Here is a 20,292-nt window from a genome sequence, read left to right on the forward strand (position 1 = left end):
AACAGAGGAATATCTAGAGTCCCCTCAGACAAAAGCAAAACAAAACAAAACACAAAAAACAAAAAGCCTATAGTCTGAATAGGCAGACAAGATAGATAATTAAGGATTACTCAGTAGCTCAGTCCACCTAAAGTTAGTGATTCAACATTGTGGAGAGCAGTGAGAGCTGACAGGTCTGATAAGATATACAAGGAACACAGTCGCAAGGCTTTTAAAGCTCAAGTAAGAAGGTTGCACTGAGAAGCATTCATATGCTAAAAATACATAAATCTAACACTCTGCTTAGACTGGATTTTTAGAATTAAACTTACCTGGATATATATCCAAATCTACTTCCAGCCCGTACTTGTTATTATTTGTGTGATCATATGTGTTATTAATCTTAGCTATATAGTTTTTTATCTGCGAGGTGGGTTAATGCTGTCAATCTCATAGTGTAGTAAAAATTATATCACATGATACACATAGGAATTTAAGCATAGTGATTTCCACATAGAAAGTGCTCAGTAAAGATGACAATGATAAAGTTGATGATGATAATGTCTCAATTTGGATGCCCCTAAAAACAGAGACAGAGTCAAGATCTTGAGTGCAGGTAGTTTATTTGAACAGTGTTCCCAAGAAGCAGAAGTGAGGGAGTAGGGAAAAGAGATGAGAGGAAGATAATCCCCAAAGAGTTGCATTAATAAATTCATTACTGCTTTGAGCAAACAGGTTTCAATCTCTCTGGGGGATCCTCTGCAATCATGTAGAACCTACCTTACTAGAAGATGAGAAATTGGGGACATTCGTCAACTGACTACTGCCACCCATTGGCTGAAATTTGCCTCCACAGTCAGGCTCTCCCCTCTGAAATGTCTACCTGCATGCACACAGCTGAGCAGCCCTCAGCACTTTGGTGAACATCTCCAGAGAGCACAGCAGAAAGAACGTGAGGCACAGAGGCTTAATGTGGGACACCAGCCACAAGACAGGAATTCTGCACCATGGCAGCACTAAAATTACATGGGGTGTGGCATGTGATGATAACGGTTTTCTCAGATTCATACTGCAAATTAATATCGCATACTACGTTGCTAAGGATACTTATGTTATATTCTTCATACCTTAAGTTTATTTATTTTTGTTAATCAATATAATTAGTACGTCATTCCACCCTACCCCACCCGGAAATGGGTGCATTTGCTCACTCCTTTGATCTCCTTATGGAAACATGTTGTTTTTCTCATAAGAAAACTTCTCTTATTCTGCTAGCATTATAGACACTTGAAGAATTATATTAAAGTAATAAATAACATTAATGGATGTCTGCTGTTCAACAGGTATTATTGGTTTCCAGACATTATATTTAGTCCAACAGCTTCTCTAAGGCAGGTGTTTTACAGGTAGAGAAATTTCAGGTGGATAATTATCAGGCTAATCATTACACCAGTGTAAAGTGTTAAGAATAATAATGACTGCTGATTATTAATAACAATAATCTTATAAGTTCTGGCCTCTAACCTCCCCAGCAGAGGCCACAGAAATCAATACCCCATAAGCTTGGCAGGGAACACACATTAAGTTAACCAGGTTAGGTGGGGACAGAGAAAATGGGAGAACATATGAACGTAGGAATGCAGCATCGGAGACTCAGTTCTAGGTAATGATTGCCATATGGAAATTCAGGCAAGATAGCCATGCAATACAACATTCTACGTGCAATCTCACAATTTTAACTTGTGGTAAATAATTCAATGTTAAAAGAAATCACATTTGTGAGGGTCAAGAAAAATACATCTGTGCTGATGATGGAGTCTGTGGGTCACCAATTTTTGATCTCTGTTGTAACCCCACTACTGGATTATAAATCCATGAGGCTGAGATTGCTCCTCATTCACTTGGATAAATACTCAATCTCTCCAAGTCTCCGTTTTCTCATCTGCAAAGTGGAATGCCTGTATTCATTTCCTAGGGCCCTCATGCCACATTGCCACATGCTGGGAGGCTTGAAATGGAAAGTATTCTCTAGTAGTTCTGGAGGCCAGAACTCTGAAAGCAAGTAAGACCGTGCTGTCTCTCCTAGCTCTGGTTGTCCCTGACAGCCCCTGGGGTCCCTTGCTTGCAGCTGCTTCCGTCAGCATATTGCTGCCTTCCCCCGTCTTCTGCGTCTTGACGTGTTCTTCTCCTGCCTGTCTTTGTCCTCGAGTCTTTCTTTTTATAAGGAAACCAGACATATTGAATTAAGGGCTTACCTTACTCCAGTATGATCCCGTCTTAGCTAATTGTATCTGCAAAGACCCTGAAGATCACCCTTGGGAGTTCTGATTGGGTAATCTGTGGTGAGCATAAATATCAATATTTTCCAAAAGTTTGACTAGCAGACAAATATAGATGAAGTACTTATTCAAGTGCCTACCTCTTGTTAAATACTCAATACAAAATAACAACTTTAGAGGCATGTTAATATGACTCTCTTACTTAAGAAGCCACATTATCTCCCTACTGCCTGTCACATCAGTTTCAATTGCTCATTGAGGCTGACAGTCATAAATCATCATAATCCGAACCCAGTCTATCTTTCAAAACTTATTTCCCACTGATCCCAAACCAGCTTCTTTTGACTCAAGCAAATTTTTTTTAAAAATTTTTTTCCTCCCTCCTATGACTCTGGCCTCTGAACTTTGTTCATATTATTCTCTGTCACTGGATTGCACTGGACTCACATCTCTACTCTTTAGAGATTAAAAACAAAAAAAAAATTGTGAACTTTGCAGTAAAGGAATCAAATTACACTTTGCACTCACAGACCATTGCCATTGAGAAAGAAACATCTACTTTGAGCCTCAATTTAGTGATCTTTAACATTGAATATTATTAATAATTTCCCAGCATTGTTGAGTGGGTAGCAGGATCTATCTCAGCACCTAGAACACAGGAATGACCCAGTAAATTAGTTACCTTCTCTCCCCTCCCGTTATCAGTCCAGAAACCATCCCTCCTGCAGGTACAGCATGTTTTGCCATCCTCAACAGCCTTACCTGCTTGCTCCAGGCTAGTTCATTGACTTTTGTTTGATTTCTCATCACATTTTTATGTATACCCTCTTTTATTGCCATTATAATTATTCTCTATGCTTATGCTTATACTTGATCTTCTCCAAATTATCTTCAGTTCCATAAGAGCAGGTGCATAATCCTATCCTCTGCTGACATACTCTATATTTCCCAGTGCAGTGCCAGCTAGAAGGGTAGCAAACCACACAGAGCAAAGATTGTGGGGAGGGGGGAAGGCTGGCTTCTCACTCAAGTTCTGCAACTTGTGCTTGCCAAGTCTTTGATCCAACTTTTTACCAGGACTTCTTATTCACAATATGAAATTAATGCTTACCTAACCTGTCTAACCTACACAGTTGTGATAAGCCATGAAATAAAGCAAATGAAAAATTTAGGAATACTTTACTTGGAAGTATATTTTGACATTACCTTGTTTCTGGAAAATAGCTCATAACTACTATAGATGGGAGATACTGTGGCATGGTCTTTACACCTGTCATTTCATCCTATAAAGTAAGAATGATCATAAGCCTTCTCACACAGATGAGAAAATGGAGGCATAGAGACATTACCTAACTTGTCCAAGATCTGCAACTAATAAAATGGAAGTCAATCCAGTACTATTAGATCTCAAAGTCCATGTTGATAAGACGTACAGAAGGGAGAAAGGTTTTAGACAAAGAAAAAATAAAATAACGTGTTATAGTTGATTAGTGCTCTCACTAAGTTGTATTAACAAAAATGTCCCAACAGCCAAAAAATTTAAAGAAGAATATGAAATAATTAAACTGAGTGAGTGACATTCAAAGGGTTGGAAATGGCACAACCAGAACCCAAGCACAGGGATCTTCTGCTTTCTATTCAGGACTTTTCATAATATCTTGTGTGTTATTTAAAATGATATTGTTGCACAGACTTATCACAAGCAATTCTGACTTGAAGATTTTTAAATCATTATGCCTCATGTAAAATACTACTTACAGCTGAACTACTCCCTCTATTTATTTTCAGATGATTTTATCTATACAATGCTATTTTCCAGGTTCGTGTACTAGTTGATAAACCGATCCCTATAAATTATCTCCATTCTGTCTACAAATCCCCATCCAGCTAGGGTAGTGGGAAATTCCACTGCAGTCACTGTGAAAACCACTTCTTCTTACCAGAGTTTTGGCTGATTTGTGGAGGCCTGAGTGTGTCCAGAAATCAAGGAAAGAAATTCTTCTCCAATTCTGTTTATCATGACACTAACTGGTCTAGTAAGTTTTTAAATTTTAATGTTGTTATGGTATGATTTACATGGAGTGAAATGTATCCCTTTTAAGGATACAATTTAATTATTGATGATAAAAGTATTTTCTAGTGTAACATGATCCCAGTCATGATGCAGAGCATTTCCATCACCCCAGAAAGTTCTCTCATGACCTTTGCACTCAATTCCCTCCACCTCCACCTCAGACTAGTGATATGGTTTCTATTGCAATATATTAGTTGTTCTTACTCTAGAACTTCATATAATGGAAATTATAGGGTGTGCATTTTTTGTGTATGGCTTCTTTCACTCATAATAAAGGTATAGTGTTTTTTCCATGTTATAGCATGTATCAGTAATTATCTAATACCTTTAATTATAATAAATAATTATATATAATTTTATAGCTGAGTAGTATTCCAGTGTATGTTTATAGCACAATTTGTTTACTCATGCAGCTGTATTGGACATTGGGTTGTTTCCAGGCTTTGGCATCTTCAGTTGTGAAGTGACAGTGGACTCTTGGTTTCTAGTGGCTCTCTGCTTAGTTTCCCAGGATGTGGAAATCAGTGCTTACGGTTCTATATCCCCAAATATATGACCTGACCACCCTTTCTGTGTCTTGGATGCCACCTTGGAGCACTCCAACTCACTGGTGTGTGGTCCTGGCTGGTGGAAAAACCTTCATGTGAAATCCTTAGGCATTTGTGAAAATAAATAAGTAAATAAGCAACATGGAAAAGAAGCAATGCACACGCACTTTCTGCTTTCTTCCATGCCATAAGTCTCCCCTGTGGAAAGGAGCACAAGACTGAGCTGCAAACAGATTGGGTTAAGTGGCAAGGTAAAGATAAAACCGCTTTGAGAAACTACAGAGGCTAAAATCTACACTCTTATCCTACTACACAGTGAATTCTATTCTAACTGAGATACATTTAACACCTAGCCTAGAGCACAGGAAGTAAAACAGGTGGCCCACATGTCAAAAGGTGAATTTGTTTTGAATTGTATAGTTTTAAAACAATAGTAATCCAGCTGTCAATATTTAGATATTTCGCAGGTGTGCACACACACACACACACACACACACACACACAAACATACACAATCTGAGTGCTGTAGTAACTCTGAGTTATTATTCCCTTAAGATAATAAGGTAATAATCTGAAGAGTATTTTTTGGTAAAGATATTGATAAATGTGAAAAACCATCTGCATTTTATTATTTGTCCATCTTCCATTAAATATATCTATAAAATAATTGGCCACATGGAGTTTATTCCAGGGGTAATCAATTGAACATGTGCATACAAAAAGCAGTGACCTCTTTGGACTTTCCCTGGTTTCTCTGTCTACAGTTGTATGAATCTTCCAATATTTCATCACCCACTTCTCTAATTCTTTCTTTCTCCTTTGCACTTACTACATTCTAGCATTCTGAATATCCCAGTTACATATGGGGCTTCCTGTTTGTCTTTCCCTCCTGAATGTGAGGCCATGGGGCAGGAAGCATGGTCTGTTTTGACTGAACCCCCTGTATTTTCAACAGTGTCTGGCATGGAGTAGGTCATCATGCATAATTGCCAAATATATTAATAGAAAAAATGTATGAAGAGTCTCACAAAAGATGAACTTAACTAGATAATCTGCAAATAATTAATCTTGATTATTTTTCTAGTATGAAATATTTATTTGAAAAATAATATTACTTGTATGCTTATCATGTGCCAGGCAAAATATTCTATGCAGTTTCCTCATTTTCACTCACTCAGTGCTCAAAACTGTGAAGGTATATACTATTAATAAATAAAATTATTTTACAGACAGAGGGATCAATGAATAGGAAATATCAATACTTTGCCCAAGAAGGAAAGGTTAAAATGCCCAACATTTTGAGTCCAGAGCCTGAGCTTTTAATCTCTATGATACAATGTTCCTCAAAAGACCGCCATCTGAAAAGGAAGAGCATTAGATACGAAAAGATTTGATTTTGGTTAAATATGTTTTCATTTCTAAAAGCAAAACTGCTTCACAGGGGCATATGGCTCCAGGGACTCTCCCCAGAGCTGTGGGGTAAGACAGGGAAAACCCTGGTTCAGTTTCTCCAAAGGGTGAGATATATTTCTGGATCACACTTCCTAATGAATGTGAGACTCCTTTTTGTGTGAGTTTAATTGTATACATATACTTTCTCATTACTATTTCATTCTCCAAGCCCCACTCCCCTTCTATCCTGACCTGTTCCACGTGCTGGTGAAGAAAAGTTTCCAAGGATACACTGCCTGAAAGAGTGAAAACTTTAGTAATCTAACTCTATCTTTGGAAAAAAAAGAATAAAGACGTATATGCATGCACAGTGATTATTTCTCAATACATGTACACGCCCTGCTGAAAAGGAAGGTGGAACACACTTTCAGTTTCACACCGCACAAGAAGGGTAGGAGAAAAAAGCCATGGCTGGTGAGTTCCTTCTTGTTAAACAAATAGGTCTTGGGGAAGAAATAGTTTTGGAACAATCTGGCTCTTCTGGAAGCCATGATTAGATTTTGTGAAAATTTCTGTGAGCAAAACTGAGGGAGAGGAAAAAAGAGGGAGAAAGGGCTCAGAAGACTCTCAGCATGCTTTAGAAAGGACAGACAATGGTCAGAAAGGAACTGGGGCTTTACTGGTATCCTGCTGTCATTTCTCAATCTTAACTGAACTCTGAAATGTCATTAAGCCTCACAAAGGGTGCACAATTGGCTCAGGATGAATACCAGCAGCTGGTATCGCCAAAGGAAATGGGCTATCACTGTTTAATTATTTTATTATTCAGAGTTGAATAAACATGAAACAAAAGGATGATCTCTGCTTTTCAGGGACTAACACAGGAATAGTAAATCTCAGTCTTCAGGCCACTCTGTGAGCATATGTAGGTAATACTGAGAGAAAAAAAAAGGGGACTGTGATAGAATTAGAGAAGGGATTACTGAACTGTGTGGAGACGTTTCACTGAATAAATCTGATGGTGATTCTTCCTTGTGGATGACATGGGAGAAAAATGAGGCTGTTTTCGTGACTTGCGAAATCCATGTGCTCTAAGCAGATGCTATCCTGAAGGAGAAGAGGAGGCAGTTTATCCGCTCAGTGGGCGCAGGTACCATCAATGGCTTGCTGGATGAACTGTTAGAGAAAAGAGTGCTGAACCAGGAAGAGATGGAGAAAGTAAGACATGAGAATGCTACAGTTATGGATAAGGCAAGAGCTTTGCTTGACTCAGTCATTCGGAAAGGGCCCCAGGCATGTCAGATTTGTATCCTTCACATTTGTGAAAACGACTGCCATCTGGCAGGGATGCTGGAGCTCTCCTCAGGTAAGGGTCGATGACTCAGACTAAAGTTCACATAGCCCTGTACCTTTGTGTCCTAATCTGATTTATTTATCAGTCATTCCAGTTTGCAGACAACTTCCTTATCTCTGGCTGCAGGGCCCCATTTCTGTATCAGCGGTCCAATTGCACATCCCCTGATTTCTTCCCTTTCTTCCTGTTCCTTCAGTGTCATTGACCTTCTTTCGTCTGAAGTTCATTTCCTGTCCTGAGTATGTGGTCAGCTCATTTCTTGAAGTTCATGAAAACAATCTGAAAAGCTTCATACTGTATGCTCCAGTCCTCCTGGCAAGGCACGTTATTATAATTAATTAATTTATTTTTGTTAAGTCCAGGGGTGCTTATTTAGTTCCCTGGCCTGAAGATTTAAGGTTTGTAATCAAATACTTTTTATAATTCTCTCCAAAATTTTGCTCTCTGGGAAGATTAAAGTATATTTCAGTGACAGCGGAACACTCAGAGAATAAATTATATGTTTATAGAAAAGTGAGGATTTTAAGTGGGCTATTTTTTTTTTTTTTCTGTTGTCCCTTTGCTTTTCCTTTTGAGTCAGATTGTCCACCAGTGTGGTACCAGACTGCGGACCATTCTGTGAGTCCTACTCCCTGCACCTCCAGTCTTCCAAAGGGCTGAATATGGGGCTCTGGCATCTGAACTGGTCCATTCTTGCAATCTCTTAGACCTCCCACATGGTGAAGATGGGAACTTTTGTGGACTCTGAGTCACTAATCCCTGTTGTACCCAAAGCCACTTCAGAGGGTGATGCTCTTGGGAAGCAAGAAGCCTTTTTTCTAGGGATTAGGGGGAGCCCATGCCTGTCAAAGCTGCAGATGTTTTCTGTGTTTATCAACATGTAATGAATTTCTTGTTTTTCTTTCAATACCTCTTTTTTTTTTTTATTTTACACCCCCCACCACCCTCTAAATTAGAGACAGCCAATCAATAACAATGAAGGTCAAGAATAAATGTAAAATAGCCAAAGTTTCTTCTTCCTTTCTCCATTCCTTTTAATCCATAATCCTTGAATCCTAGAGGCATTTACACAACCCACTGTGATAATTCCAACACCTGGAGTCTGCTTTTATAGCTATCACATGATACCTCCTCATGCAGGCATGTTTTCAGGGCCATAGATTAACATAATTAGGTGTAATATTTGAATGTTCTCTAATGGGAGAGATCCATCTAGAAGAAAGTTCTTGGCATGTACACTTCTGCCATAACAAGGCCTCCTCCAGAAACTGTTCTTGAATTTATTGATGGTAATTGTAGCCCAGTAGTCTCAATAGGAAGGATGGAACAACCTGTAGCCTGCTGCCTCAGGCTTGAAGTTTTGGAGACATCCTATGCCTCTCCTCCATACCAAGCATGGAACTGGACTCTATTTTGTCTGCAGAAATCTAGTCTTCAGTAGGTACTATGAAATGAAGAGTTGGAGTATTCCTCATTTGTTAGCTCATGCCAATTGTTACAGTTTGTGAAGTACATTTCTCAGGTGGGTGTTATATTGAGATCTTCATAAAAGTATAAGTAAAATTAAATTAACTCATTGCCATTGGAATTGACAATCCTCCAGACCTTGGTGGAATTATTAAAAATAGGTATGAGTGATTTTCTACATGGTTTAACTGAGGGTTTTCAGTGTTTTTCTCCTCAGAATAGGGCTCTTGGCACTGATAGGCAGATTGCATTTACCTGGCAGGTTCCAGAGGTTGTGGTCAGAGCTCCTGTTACATACATAAATATGCAGCACCCTTTGTGGGCTGTCTGGCAGAATGACTTGTGATTATGACCCCCAGGATTGATAGTGAAGACAGACTTATGTTCATACCCTGATTTCACCAATTTTCTGATCTAAAACACTTAGAAAATTTACTTAATCCCTCTGAGATAATGCATTAAGGAAGTAAATGAGCTAACACCTGTAAAGGGTCAATCTACAAAATAACCAAGTAAAAATTGGTAGTTTCTTATTACTATTACTATTAATATTATTACTGTTATTGCTCACTGCAACATAGTATAGAGAAACATATGTAGTATAGAGAACCGAGAACATAGCATATGGAATAAAGAATGGTTGGGAAACAGAATTCATATAGTTCAGTTTGCAGAATATTTTCCCATAACTCATAAATATGACAGCATCAAACCCATAAAATGGTCTAATGCATGTGTCAGGAATCTCTCCGGACCATGGAAATTTTACTAGTTCATGAAAGTGGGTGTTATTAACATCAGTGAAGAATACATTTGAAAGAGTTTTTCAGAAACTTATACAGAAATATTGCTGACTTTGCACAAATATCTGTGGTTCTGGAATGAACAAGACATTTCTGTTAACCTTCTCTTCCTAAAAGCAGATAAAAAGAGAGTCCCAGTATTTCTCTGACCCCCATCCTTCCCAGCATCTAAACAAATTTTTCTGACAACTTCCCCAATTCATCTAAGGCTTAGAACTAGCATTTGTTCTCCCATTGATTTATCCAATGAGTGGCCTTACCAGACATCTGAGATTCATCACAGCCGAAAGTGGTAAGGTGATTCACTGGCCTGTGGAAGGAATTTTCAGTGGGGAGTGTCCAGTAGATTGGGGTAAAGTTTTTCAGAGATGATCAGTGACTATTTTAATGTCCTTCATCTTTTTTCAGGTCCACAATCTGGGAACCACCTTAATACACAAAACTCCCGAGCAATGTTTTCTACCATCCCAGGTAACGCTGTTTTCAGAGAAAAAGCATTCTTTGAACCCCATCTTCCCTGACATTAACTTCTTGATCTCTTAATCTATTCTGCTTTAGCAGTAGTTATTTCCACAGCTTCACTATCTGTGTTTATACTAATACATTCTGAATCTGTGTCTCAAACCCTGATTACCCACTGGTGTGTCCAACTTCACTATTCAGTGCCTACTAAACACATTCACTTACATCTCCCATAGACACCTTTATCTAAACATTCCCAGAACTGAACTTGTCATTCTTTTTCCACTCTGCTTCTCTTCTACTTTCCTTATATTTCATTCAAACCAGAAACCTGAAATTCACTTTGGCTCTCTTTCTGCCCTCACTTCCAACATTCAAGCAGTGGCCAAGTTTTGAATCCAGATCTGACTCTCCATTTCTACGTCTCCTGCTACATTTCAAAGTCCCTATTTCTACAGTGTCCTATAATTCTTCAGTCATAACTCTCACTACATTTTGCTTGTAACTTTTCAGGATAAGTTTACCCTTTCCCCCCCACTGGAATTTATGCTTTATAATAAAATTAAACATGTCTGACTTATTCATAAGCATGGTCCTGTCTAACAGTGCTTCGCTCATAGTGTGCATGCAATAAATATTCGTTAAAAGACTATTTCACTGAAGAATTTTATCAAAATTATTATTATTCACTAGGCCCTTAGAAAAATATTTATCACATGCCAACCATGTTCCTCAGCCTGTTCTATGGACTGGTTAGAGAATCATAAACCACACCAACAATACTCCTGCTCTTATTGAGCCTGCACGAATACATGAATCATGAATAGATAGGTATTTAAGAATCTCTACTGTCAAATTGAAGCAATTCGCAAATTTAGGGATAGACATGACACTACATACACCTGTATCAGTTAAGATAACATGGGATACTATAACAAAGTCACACGATTATAATGGCTCAGGTGTGGAAGAAACTTACTTTTCATTCATGAAAATTCTAAAACAGCCATTCCTGATCAGTAGGCAGCACTTTTCCAAGTGCTAACCCAGTTACCTATACCTCCTTTATCCTATGGCTCTGATATCTGCAGCATACGATGCCAAAATAACTGTGGCTAGAGCCATCCAGCTAATGGCACTGGAAAGAATACAGAGGATCATTTGTGAGAAATTTTCCTTGATCCTTGACTCAAATAGATGTGTCACACCCCACTGGTGCTTGCATTCTGTTGCCGAGAAACCAGTCTTGTGGTCATACCTAACTGCTAGACTGTTTGGCAGCAGGCTAGCTGAGTGCCTAGGAAGAAGAGGAGAGTTTCTTTTTGGTTCTCAGTACAGACACTCAGAGTATCTAGTGTAAACAGATACTCAAAAATGTAAACACAAATCTTTTCATTCCATCTGTATTAGAGGTAGCACAGGTACCTAGATCCCAATGACAAGATAGATCTAAAAATGTTTCAGTGCTCTACCCTGACAACGAAGTCTTAGCTTTATCAATTCCTGATATAGTTCACAAGCACTAGGTTCCTTGAAAGTAAATCTCATTTTTGTATGAGTTCAGCCTCGTACTTATCAAATAATAAATGTTTTATTTGTCTTGGAACAGTATTTCACCCACTGTTATGAAATAATTTTATCCAAAAGTGGCCATTTTCTGTTCAAATAAAAGGACTTTATATTTGGAAGAGATTTAGGAGCCAGGGAAACAAGTATTTTTCCAAGTTCAGAAATTACTTAATCTATTAAGGGTGATTATTTCATGCATATTTTCTTAGATGATATTTCATCAGATGGGACACTCACTATTATACCAAATCCCCTATTCCTTAATAAGAAAAAATAGCTGAAATATAATCCAAATATTTTTACTTAATTTTTTCTGTTGTTCTCCAGACTCCTTTATAAGGAAAAATAAATTTCTTCCACTAATAATTATTCATGTTTTCTCCAATATGTGCATTCTAGTTAACTCTTGTCTTTTCCATAATCAGCACACTTCATGCTGCCTTGGGTTAACTAAGTGAGTATACAACAGTTTCTTTGAATTTCTCTTCAAAGTTGAATATGATTTCCTCATTTTAATAGCTGACTTTCTAAAACAACCTCCAAATATCTAGAAAACATTTCTATTTTGAAACAGACAAAGATTGCTTTAATTTCTTTAACAAGTGCATCACATTGTCAGATAGTGTTGAACTTGTGATCATATAAAAGCCCCAGGGATTTTTTCACATAAACTTCTGTATAAACTCTTCCTCTTATATTTATGCAATCAATGTTTGCTGCTATGAATCCATTTAGTGTGTACCTTAATTTTAGCATTAATCATTCTATTTCATATTCATTCTAGTTCATATATTCAATATTCTTCCTTCTCCTCCTCATTTACATACATAGTAGAAAGAGATCCTGAAGGACAGGACAAGGGCTTATTCTTTCTTTCTTTTTTCTTTTTTTTTTTTTTTTATGCCTACTATCATGCCTATTGAGAAAGTAACTAAATAGATAAACATATATTTTTAAAAATATTTTTTAAAAACATTTAAATAGAATTAATTAAGACCTATTTCCATTAAATTTTATCATAGGCTTTAAGTCTTTTGAAATAAATTCATACCTTAAATATTATATCTAACATATTGATTATTTTCAGAATATTTTTACGATGCATGGCCTTGAAAAGCTCCCTTTCTAGGTTTTTAATGAAAATATTTGTAAAAATGCTGATCCTAAGATACTGCAACGTTGAAAATCTCCATTGGCTTGGAATGTGTTTCATTAGCAGTGAACTTACTTAAGAGTGTTTACAACTAGATTAGGATCGTCCTCCTAACAATGCATTTGCTGCTCTGTGGCTTCTTACGTAGATGGTGCTGTGAGGAACACAAAACGGGACAAACAAGGACGAAATCATTCATAATATTTCTTGTCTCTTGCAGCTCCTCAGCCAGACAACTCAGCTATGCCCATGGCCTTGGGCCCAGGAAGGGGACTCAAGATTTGCCCCCTAGAAATAGCCCAAAAGATATGGAATGAAAAGTCAGCGGCAGAGGTACTATGCTCAGAACAGAAAGATGGAGTGCGGTGAGAGACACACTTGAGGCGATTCTGAAGTGCAGCGGCTTTTTCTTACAGTCAGTTTTGCTAAGAAGTTCTGGGCAATCATCCTGCTGCTCCCCTTGCATGAAGGATTCCCATCTCCCAGAATCGCAGGCTTATATGGAGAGTTTCAAATTTGGTCCAATTCCCCGAGTAAATAACAATACCAAAAACAACAGCAATGGCAACTACTGAATGCTTGCTATGAGTCAGACACTGTTCTAAGAATTTTGCATATAATAATACCGTTAACCTTTAAAATAACCCATTTTAGAAATCAGGATACTGATGCAGGGGATTGTTAAATATTTTGCCCAAAGTCAAACACCTAGAAATTGGAAGACCCAGTTTTGAAATTCAGTCATTCTGTCTTCAAAGTTCCTATATCTTTCAAAAGATAGTTTCAAAAGTTTCCTCTATCTTTCAATTATTCCTGTCAGGAATAATTAAGTCAGGTGCTCAGGTACCATCTGGGCATTTGCAAACTCCACTCCCACTCCTATGTTAGCACTCAGTCTCCTTCCCAGTTGTTAGTATGGTTAATGGGATTTGATTTCTTGACAGGACTGAGGAAGGGGAAGCTGTCTTAAATCTGCAAAATGAATGTTTAATTAGAGAGCATAGTGCTGTTCATCCAATCTGCATTTCTTATAGATTTATCCAATAATGGAAAGGTCAGTACGCACACGACTTGCCCTCATTATTTGCAACATGGAATTTGATAATCTTCCCAGAAGGGCCGGAGCTGACGTTGATATCAGAGATATGAAGATGCTGCTAGAAGTTCTGGGATACAGCGTGGTTGTCAAAGAAAATCTCAGTGCTTTGGTAAGATCTATCACTCTGTAGAGACAATGGTCATGTTCTTCCTTTTCTTAAATAAAGTTGGATGTTTATTTGTAGTACAGAGAAACTTGAACTCTTGATAATTGAAAATCTACATGTGCCCCTAGAGGGTGCTTGATGCTACATATCCCTTTTTAACACAAGAGTCTTTTAGCAAGAACCTGGTGTGACTTTTAATTGGGAAGTGTTCTATTAATTCAATAATCCCCCCCCCTTTATTAGAAATCCTTGAATGACTTTCTCTCATCCTTTTCTTCAGCTTTCTCCAAACTGATATGTTTTCCATTCCATTGATTTTCATGAAATTCCTTTAAGCGTTATTTTTTAAAATTTATTTATTTATTTATTTATGATTATATATGTTTATGGGATATGTACAGTGTGCTGTTTTAATATATGCACACATTTGATAATGATAACCTCCAGGTAGTTAGCATATCCATCACCTAAACATTTATCATTTCTTTGTTAATTGGATTCCCAAGGTGGCTTGATAGTGAATCACATAGTCCAAGATCAGTGGTATGGTCTCTTCCAGGACATGGATGCAGAGCTGAAGACATTTGCTGCCCGGCCAGAGCACCATACTTCTGACAGTACTTTCGTGGTGCTCATGTCTCATGGTATTCGGGATGGCATTTGTGGGACGAAATACTCTGAGCAAGTCCCAGATGTATTAAAAGTCGACACCATCTTTCAAATTTTAAATACCTGGCACTGTCGCAGTTTGAAGGACAAACCCAAGGTGATCATCATTCAGGCCTGCCGTGGTGGTGAGTGCTTATGTTTGTGGGGACACAAGACATTCAATTACTGACCTCATCATCTGTATGTATCCACTACTTTTCAGTTCCTTTGCGTCTATTCATTAACGTCAAAGAATACCTATTGTCATTAGTCAAGACTATGGCTTCTGTGAATTGTGTGTCTGTTGGTAGATATTTGTTCCATTTTCAAGCTTGAAACTTTGATGTTCAGATGTTAAAATACATTTGAGGATTAGGAGACATAAGAATTGTTGAAAAGATATTTCATGAGATGTATGCATGTCTGTGCATGTAAATTAAAGATAGAGACAAATAAATTAATAAATATGGCTGAACAGAGGTTTAGAGAAGAAAGTAGTTCTCTTGGCAATTGGTAATAACAAGAAACCAAATCTTGTCTTTTCAGAGAACCCAGGGGTAGTGTGGTTAAAAGATGCAGTAGGAAACTCTGAAAACAGATCCTCACTGGCTCTAGAAGATTTTGAGGACGATGCCATTAAGAAAGCCCATATAGAGAAGGATTTTATTGCTTTCTGTTCTTCAACACCAGGTAATGGGTTTCTGTGAAAGACAACTTTGTGTGGGTTATCAATACAGAAAGTCACGCTCACCCATTAAAGTGTGGGTGCCCATGCTAAACCTTAGATAAGATTTTTGACCACCAACTCAAGACTTCTTTCCAGTTATACATTCAATTCCTCATATCCATAGAGATCAAATTTGCATGTATTTTGTAAGTAGTGAACTCCTTGATGGTGCAAAATATTTTCCTGCAACTGTGAAGGGTAACAGAGAATTAAGTAGAAGACTATCTACACTGAAGTGAATTAGAATCTGATTCTACATAGGAAAGGTTCACAGTGTTGGGATCACTCAGCAGTCCAATTTTCTAGACATCCTGTATATACAAGAGAATAGTGGAATCTGGGGCGTGGGGGCAGAAAAGCAGATAAGGCATATTGGGACCCTAAGTTAAGATGGCTTTAGCTAGAAATATGGAATGAATAAAACGTAATACATCTGAATGATTCTAAATGTAAGCTTTGGAGTAAGAGTCTTAACAATTATATCCTGACCTTGCCATAGTACTTTTTAAATTAGGTCCAGTTATTTAGACTCTCTGAGCTTTCTTTTAATTCCTCACTAATATATATGAACATAAATATCATTGTTCTAAGAATTGAATAAGGTCACGTATGTGAAATATGGAGCATGACACAGAGTGAAGAACACATTAAATGACTTCTGTGGTCCATTTTAAAACTTAAGTCACTTTCCTTATCAAGGTTTGAAATAAAAGTCATTGGAATCCTTTAATCAACTATGTTTAGAAATTTCCTGAGGACTCACATTGTTTTGGTCAACTCTGACTAACAGGCCTTGCCTTTGCTCAAATATTTTAATTTACAGATGATTTTCTGTAATGAAATGCCATCCCTCAAGAGGCAGCCTGATTCTACATTCTATTGACCATGTCCTGATGAATAACTCAAGGAATTTTTTTCCCCCAATGATCAAAAAAAAATGCTACTATGCAAAACCCCCACACATTTGTAGCTTGAGCACATTTAGCAGACTTTCATATTGCACATAACTGTTCTTTAATAGCCTTTGATCCCAGACTTCCACAAGACTTTCATCTCTGGCTATACAAACCTTTGTAAGTCCCCTGGCTTTTCTACAACCATCTTGTAGATTTCTGTCTCGTTTTCTTTCACTTTACTCACCTGTCCTTTCTAGATGACTCCTAGAAAGTCCAATTCAGTTATCTTCCACTCCCCCTACTAAATCTAGCTCCTTGCTTCCTTGTATAAATCCCAACAACAGCGTAATGCTCTCCTGAAGAAAAATGTCCATCTATTACCTTAATTTTACAATTACTTGCAGAGATACCTGTTTCTGCCTTCTTTCTCCACTTCCTTTAACTGAAAGCAGCTACATAAGACAGCTGTAATTTTAAACAGAATTTTAATTCATTATTAATACAAATTTTATTTCCATTATTATTGGCTAAAAGTTTTGGTTAAACAATGTGTCCATGATTATAGAAGGAGCTGTTGCTACTACTTTCTCTTATACATTTCTTGGTATAATTTTTAACTGTCTTTATTATTTCTATATGTCTACTACGTTATATAATCAATGTCTCTGTTCTTTAGTATTTCTCTTCTCCGTGAGAACTTTTCATCCTCAAATAGAATGTGATTTTTCCCTCTTGAACCCTTTCTAGATTTGTACTTTAAAATTTTCTTTGTATAAATATCCTGTGGTCAATATTATTTGATTTTAATTAAAATTATTTATAAACTAGGTAAGTTGAAAAGTTACTAATCTAATTACTCTTCTTAGGCTAGGTATTATATTTTCTATATTCTTCCAGACACTTGTGATGCATTATATCTAATTCTCAAATATCTCGTGTGGCAAGAGTTGTTACCCTCCCCACTATAGTTTTGCATTTCAGAGGGTATAATTAACTTAAATCACAGTTAGTAAGTAGCACCCTTGAGATGCACACTCAGATATTTCTTCTCCAAGTCCCAATCACTCTCCTCTACCTCATTATGCCATTTTCTCCCTCTCTACTAATTTTGCAGCTCCTTGAACTCGGGGACTATTCCATCCTAATATCTGTACCATATACAGCACCCTTATCAAAGTATCAATAAAAATATATTCACTGAATTTGAATATATTCACTGAAAAGTGGCATGCAGTGTATAGAAAACAGGGTGAACTCAATAGCATGCCTCAGCTGGAGTGGAAATACTAGGGCTCCCTTCATGTGTTCAGGCAAGAGCCTGTCTTGAGTTTTGGAATGTATTTTTATTTGCAGATAATGTTTCTTGGCGACATCCAACACAGGGCTCTGTTTTTATTATGAGACTCATTGAAAAATTGCAAGAACATGCCTGGTCCTGTGACCTGGAGACAATTTTCCGAAAGGTAGGGCTCTAGATGCTTCTCCCACTCTATTTCCCTGGATGTTTGACTATTCTAGTTGGAAACTTAGGGAGCAGCTCTAGACATGTTTGTCATCCAATAATTCCCTCCTTTCCAAATGAGCTTTTAGGTTCTTTGGTGAGTTGGCAAACCTGGAAACCAGATCTAATCTGTTATAATTCATAACTCCTAGAAAATAATCATTTATTTTAACTCCTCTCCCACCCTGCATAGACAAATGAGTTGACTTTCATTGGCCTGTGTCCATCATGGGTATCAGATCACATAGCAGATATTAAAAATCTGGTGGGGGACTAGTGTCATTCAATGCTTAGATACGCATATTGCTGTGATTCTTACGGATGCAAGTTTTATCACTTATCTTGCTATGTCATTGCATTTTTTTCTGACTTAAGATTCTCCATTCAAAAAAAAAAAAAGGACTACAGACTTTCCTTTTTCTTTTAGGTCCGACTTTCCTTTGAGCTGCCAGATAGTAAGGCGCAGATGCCCACCACTGAAAGGGTGACTTTGACCAGATATTTCTACCTCTTTCCAGGACATTAAAATAAGTAGGTTTTATCAATGTCTGTGGGCAGGTGTGTGTGTGTGTGTGTGTGTGTGTGTGTGTGTGTGTGTGTGTGTGTGTGTGTGTGTGTGTGTGTGATAGGAGTTGGGGGGAAGTTGGGGAAGAGTACTGAAACTCCATCTTGGTTAAGGCCTTAAGCTGGTTAAGGTTAAGTGTAATAAATGGGTGATACTGAAGAAATGCTTTTCTTTTGTTCAGCACAGAGCACATTGCTCTTCTGTCAACACTCTGCAATGAGACAGCCCTTTCTTAGTGTTGGCTGATATACCTCCAGAGGTGGTCATAAGGTTATGAAAGGTTACTTTTGGATTTCTTCACTTCTTAGCAAGGCAGTATTTAGACATAGCATGGGCTCCTTCTTTCCTTCTATGAATGTGTATGTTCTCATTGGTGGCGTGATCTGATAACTTGCATATCTTTTATCAGAAATGGTTTCTTGTTTGTTTGTTTTATTTTTTTATTTTCTCTTCCTGTAGGAAGCCAAGAATTCTTTCATTCTGTACCTGCTTTTGGAAACATTTCAGCTGGAAAGAGATAGTTCTTTAGACATTCTAATAAAATCTAAAATAAAAATAAAAGGTCGTCCTGTGTTTTATTTGTTTTATTTTTTGTTTTTACCATGCTGGGAAAATGGGGGGGGGGTGGAACTTGACTTGGAGTGGATAATGGATTCAGAGTTTTTGGATTTGACCCACAAGAGGTGAACTGGCTAATAGCATCATTCTTTCAAGAGACTAACTGCTAAGCTTTATGCTTTAGGGATACAGATGTGAATCACAGTAGGTACCTGACTGAAAAGAATTTAGAGCTCAGCAAGAGAGATGCAGAGAAGACAAATAGTTATGACAGTTACTGCACAGTGTGAGGAATGAATTATCCCAAATCCCAGTCTACTACTGACAAAGCCATGACCAGTACATACATATTTCTGCACTTTGTTAAGATATTTCAGGGATACAAAGTAATTTTTTATTCAACCTGAGGCTTTTAGTGATTTACAGTCTAAGATAATCAACAAACATGAAATAATTATTGGACAATATGTGACACATTATGAACAAATGCTAGGATGTGTTGTGTGCAAAGTGATGTCCCAGTGTGGTGCAGGGCAAATGAGTGTGGGATGAAATCATTCACTGAGCAATGGCAAGGTTTAGGAAGGACTGGAGGACCTATCCTTTCACTTGCAAGTATGAGCCCTTTCTAATCCTAAACTCATTAGAAGTGAAGGTGAATTTCTGACCTTCTGAAAACCTTCGAAGTTGAATGTGTCACAGCCTTTTTTTTTTTTTTTTTCCTTCTTTCACTGACTGTTCTTCTGGAGATATCTATTTTGTACAATCCTGCACTCATTCCACTATAGCCTGGGACTGCTTCTATGATCAGTCTTTGTTTAGAGGCTACCAAAAAGCAGAGGTGAACAGTCACCCTTAGTAAATATTAAATGTTAAGGTACTCTTAGGCATTAAAAAAAAAATAAAATAAAAGCCTGCCAAGAACTAAGGGGAAGGAATCCTTCAGAACTACCTCCAATAAAAGATGGAGATGACTTGGAGAAAAGGAGGGGAAGATGATTTCATGATCCACACAGTTTAATCAGAAAACATAAACTGGTTAATGCTAATCCAGAAATAAAAGGACACCTGTAAGTTTTAACTCCTTCAGGATTTGTGTCTTTAGGTGAGCA

General features: G+C 37.5%; 1 protein-coding gene across 1 annotated transcript; it reads left to right on the plus strand.

The window, feature by feature from the left end:
• Positions 1-6,715: 6,715 nt before the first annotated feature.
• Positions 6,716-19,133, plus strand: CASP1 (caspase 1). Its single transcript, XM_063092621.1, has 10 exons — positions 6,716-6,746; positions 7,372-7,638; positions 10,305-10,367; positions 13,301-13,413; positions 14,115-14,288; positions 14,845-15,079; positions 15,480-15,623; positions 17,910-18,019; positions 18,485-18,588; positions 19,082-19,133. Exons 1-9 carry the CDS (start codon positions 6,740-6,742, stop codon positions 18,581-18,583), a joined length of 1,212 nt encoding a protein of 403 aa, XP_062948691.1. The 5' UTR covers positions 6,716-6,739; the 3' UTR covers positions 18,584-18,588; positions 19,082-19,133.
• The last annotated feature ends 1,159 nt before the right edge of the window (positions 19,134-20,292 follow it).

The sequence above is a fragment of the Cynocephalus volans genome, chromosome 4 (genome assembly GCF_027409185.1).
Source record: "Cynocephalus volans isolate mCynVol1 chromosome 4, mCynVol1.pri, whole genome shotgun sequence".
Classification (NCBI taxonomy): Eukaryota; Metazoa; Chordata; class Mammalia; order Dermoptera; family Cynocephalidae; genus Cynocephalus; species Cynocephalus volans.

Bases quoted from the DNA above. Each gene is read 5' to 3' on its own strand.
- CASP1 (XM_063092621.1), top strand. The intron at 15,624-17,909 runs GTAATGGGTTTC...TTTTATTTGCAG, and splicing joins TTTCTGTTCTTCAACACCAG to ATAATGTTTCTTGGCGACAT. The intron at 18,020-18,484 runs GTAGGGCTCTAG...TTTTTCTTTTAG, and splicing joins TGGAGACAATTTTCCGAAAG to GTCCGACTTTCCTTTGAGCT.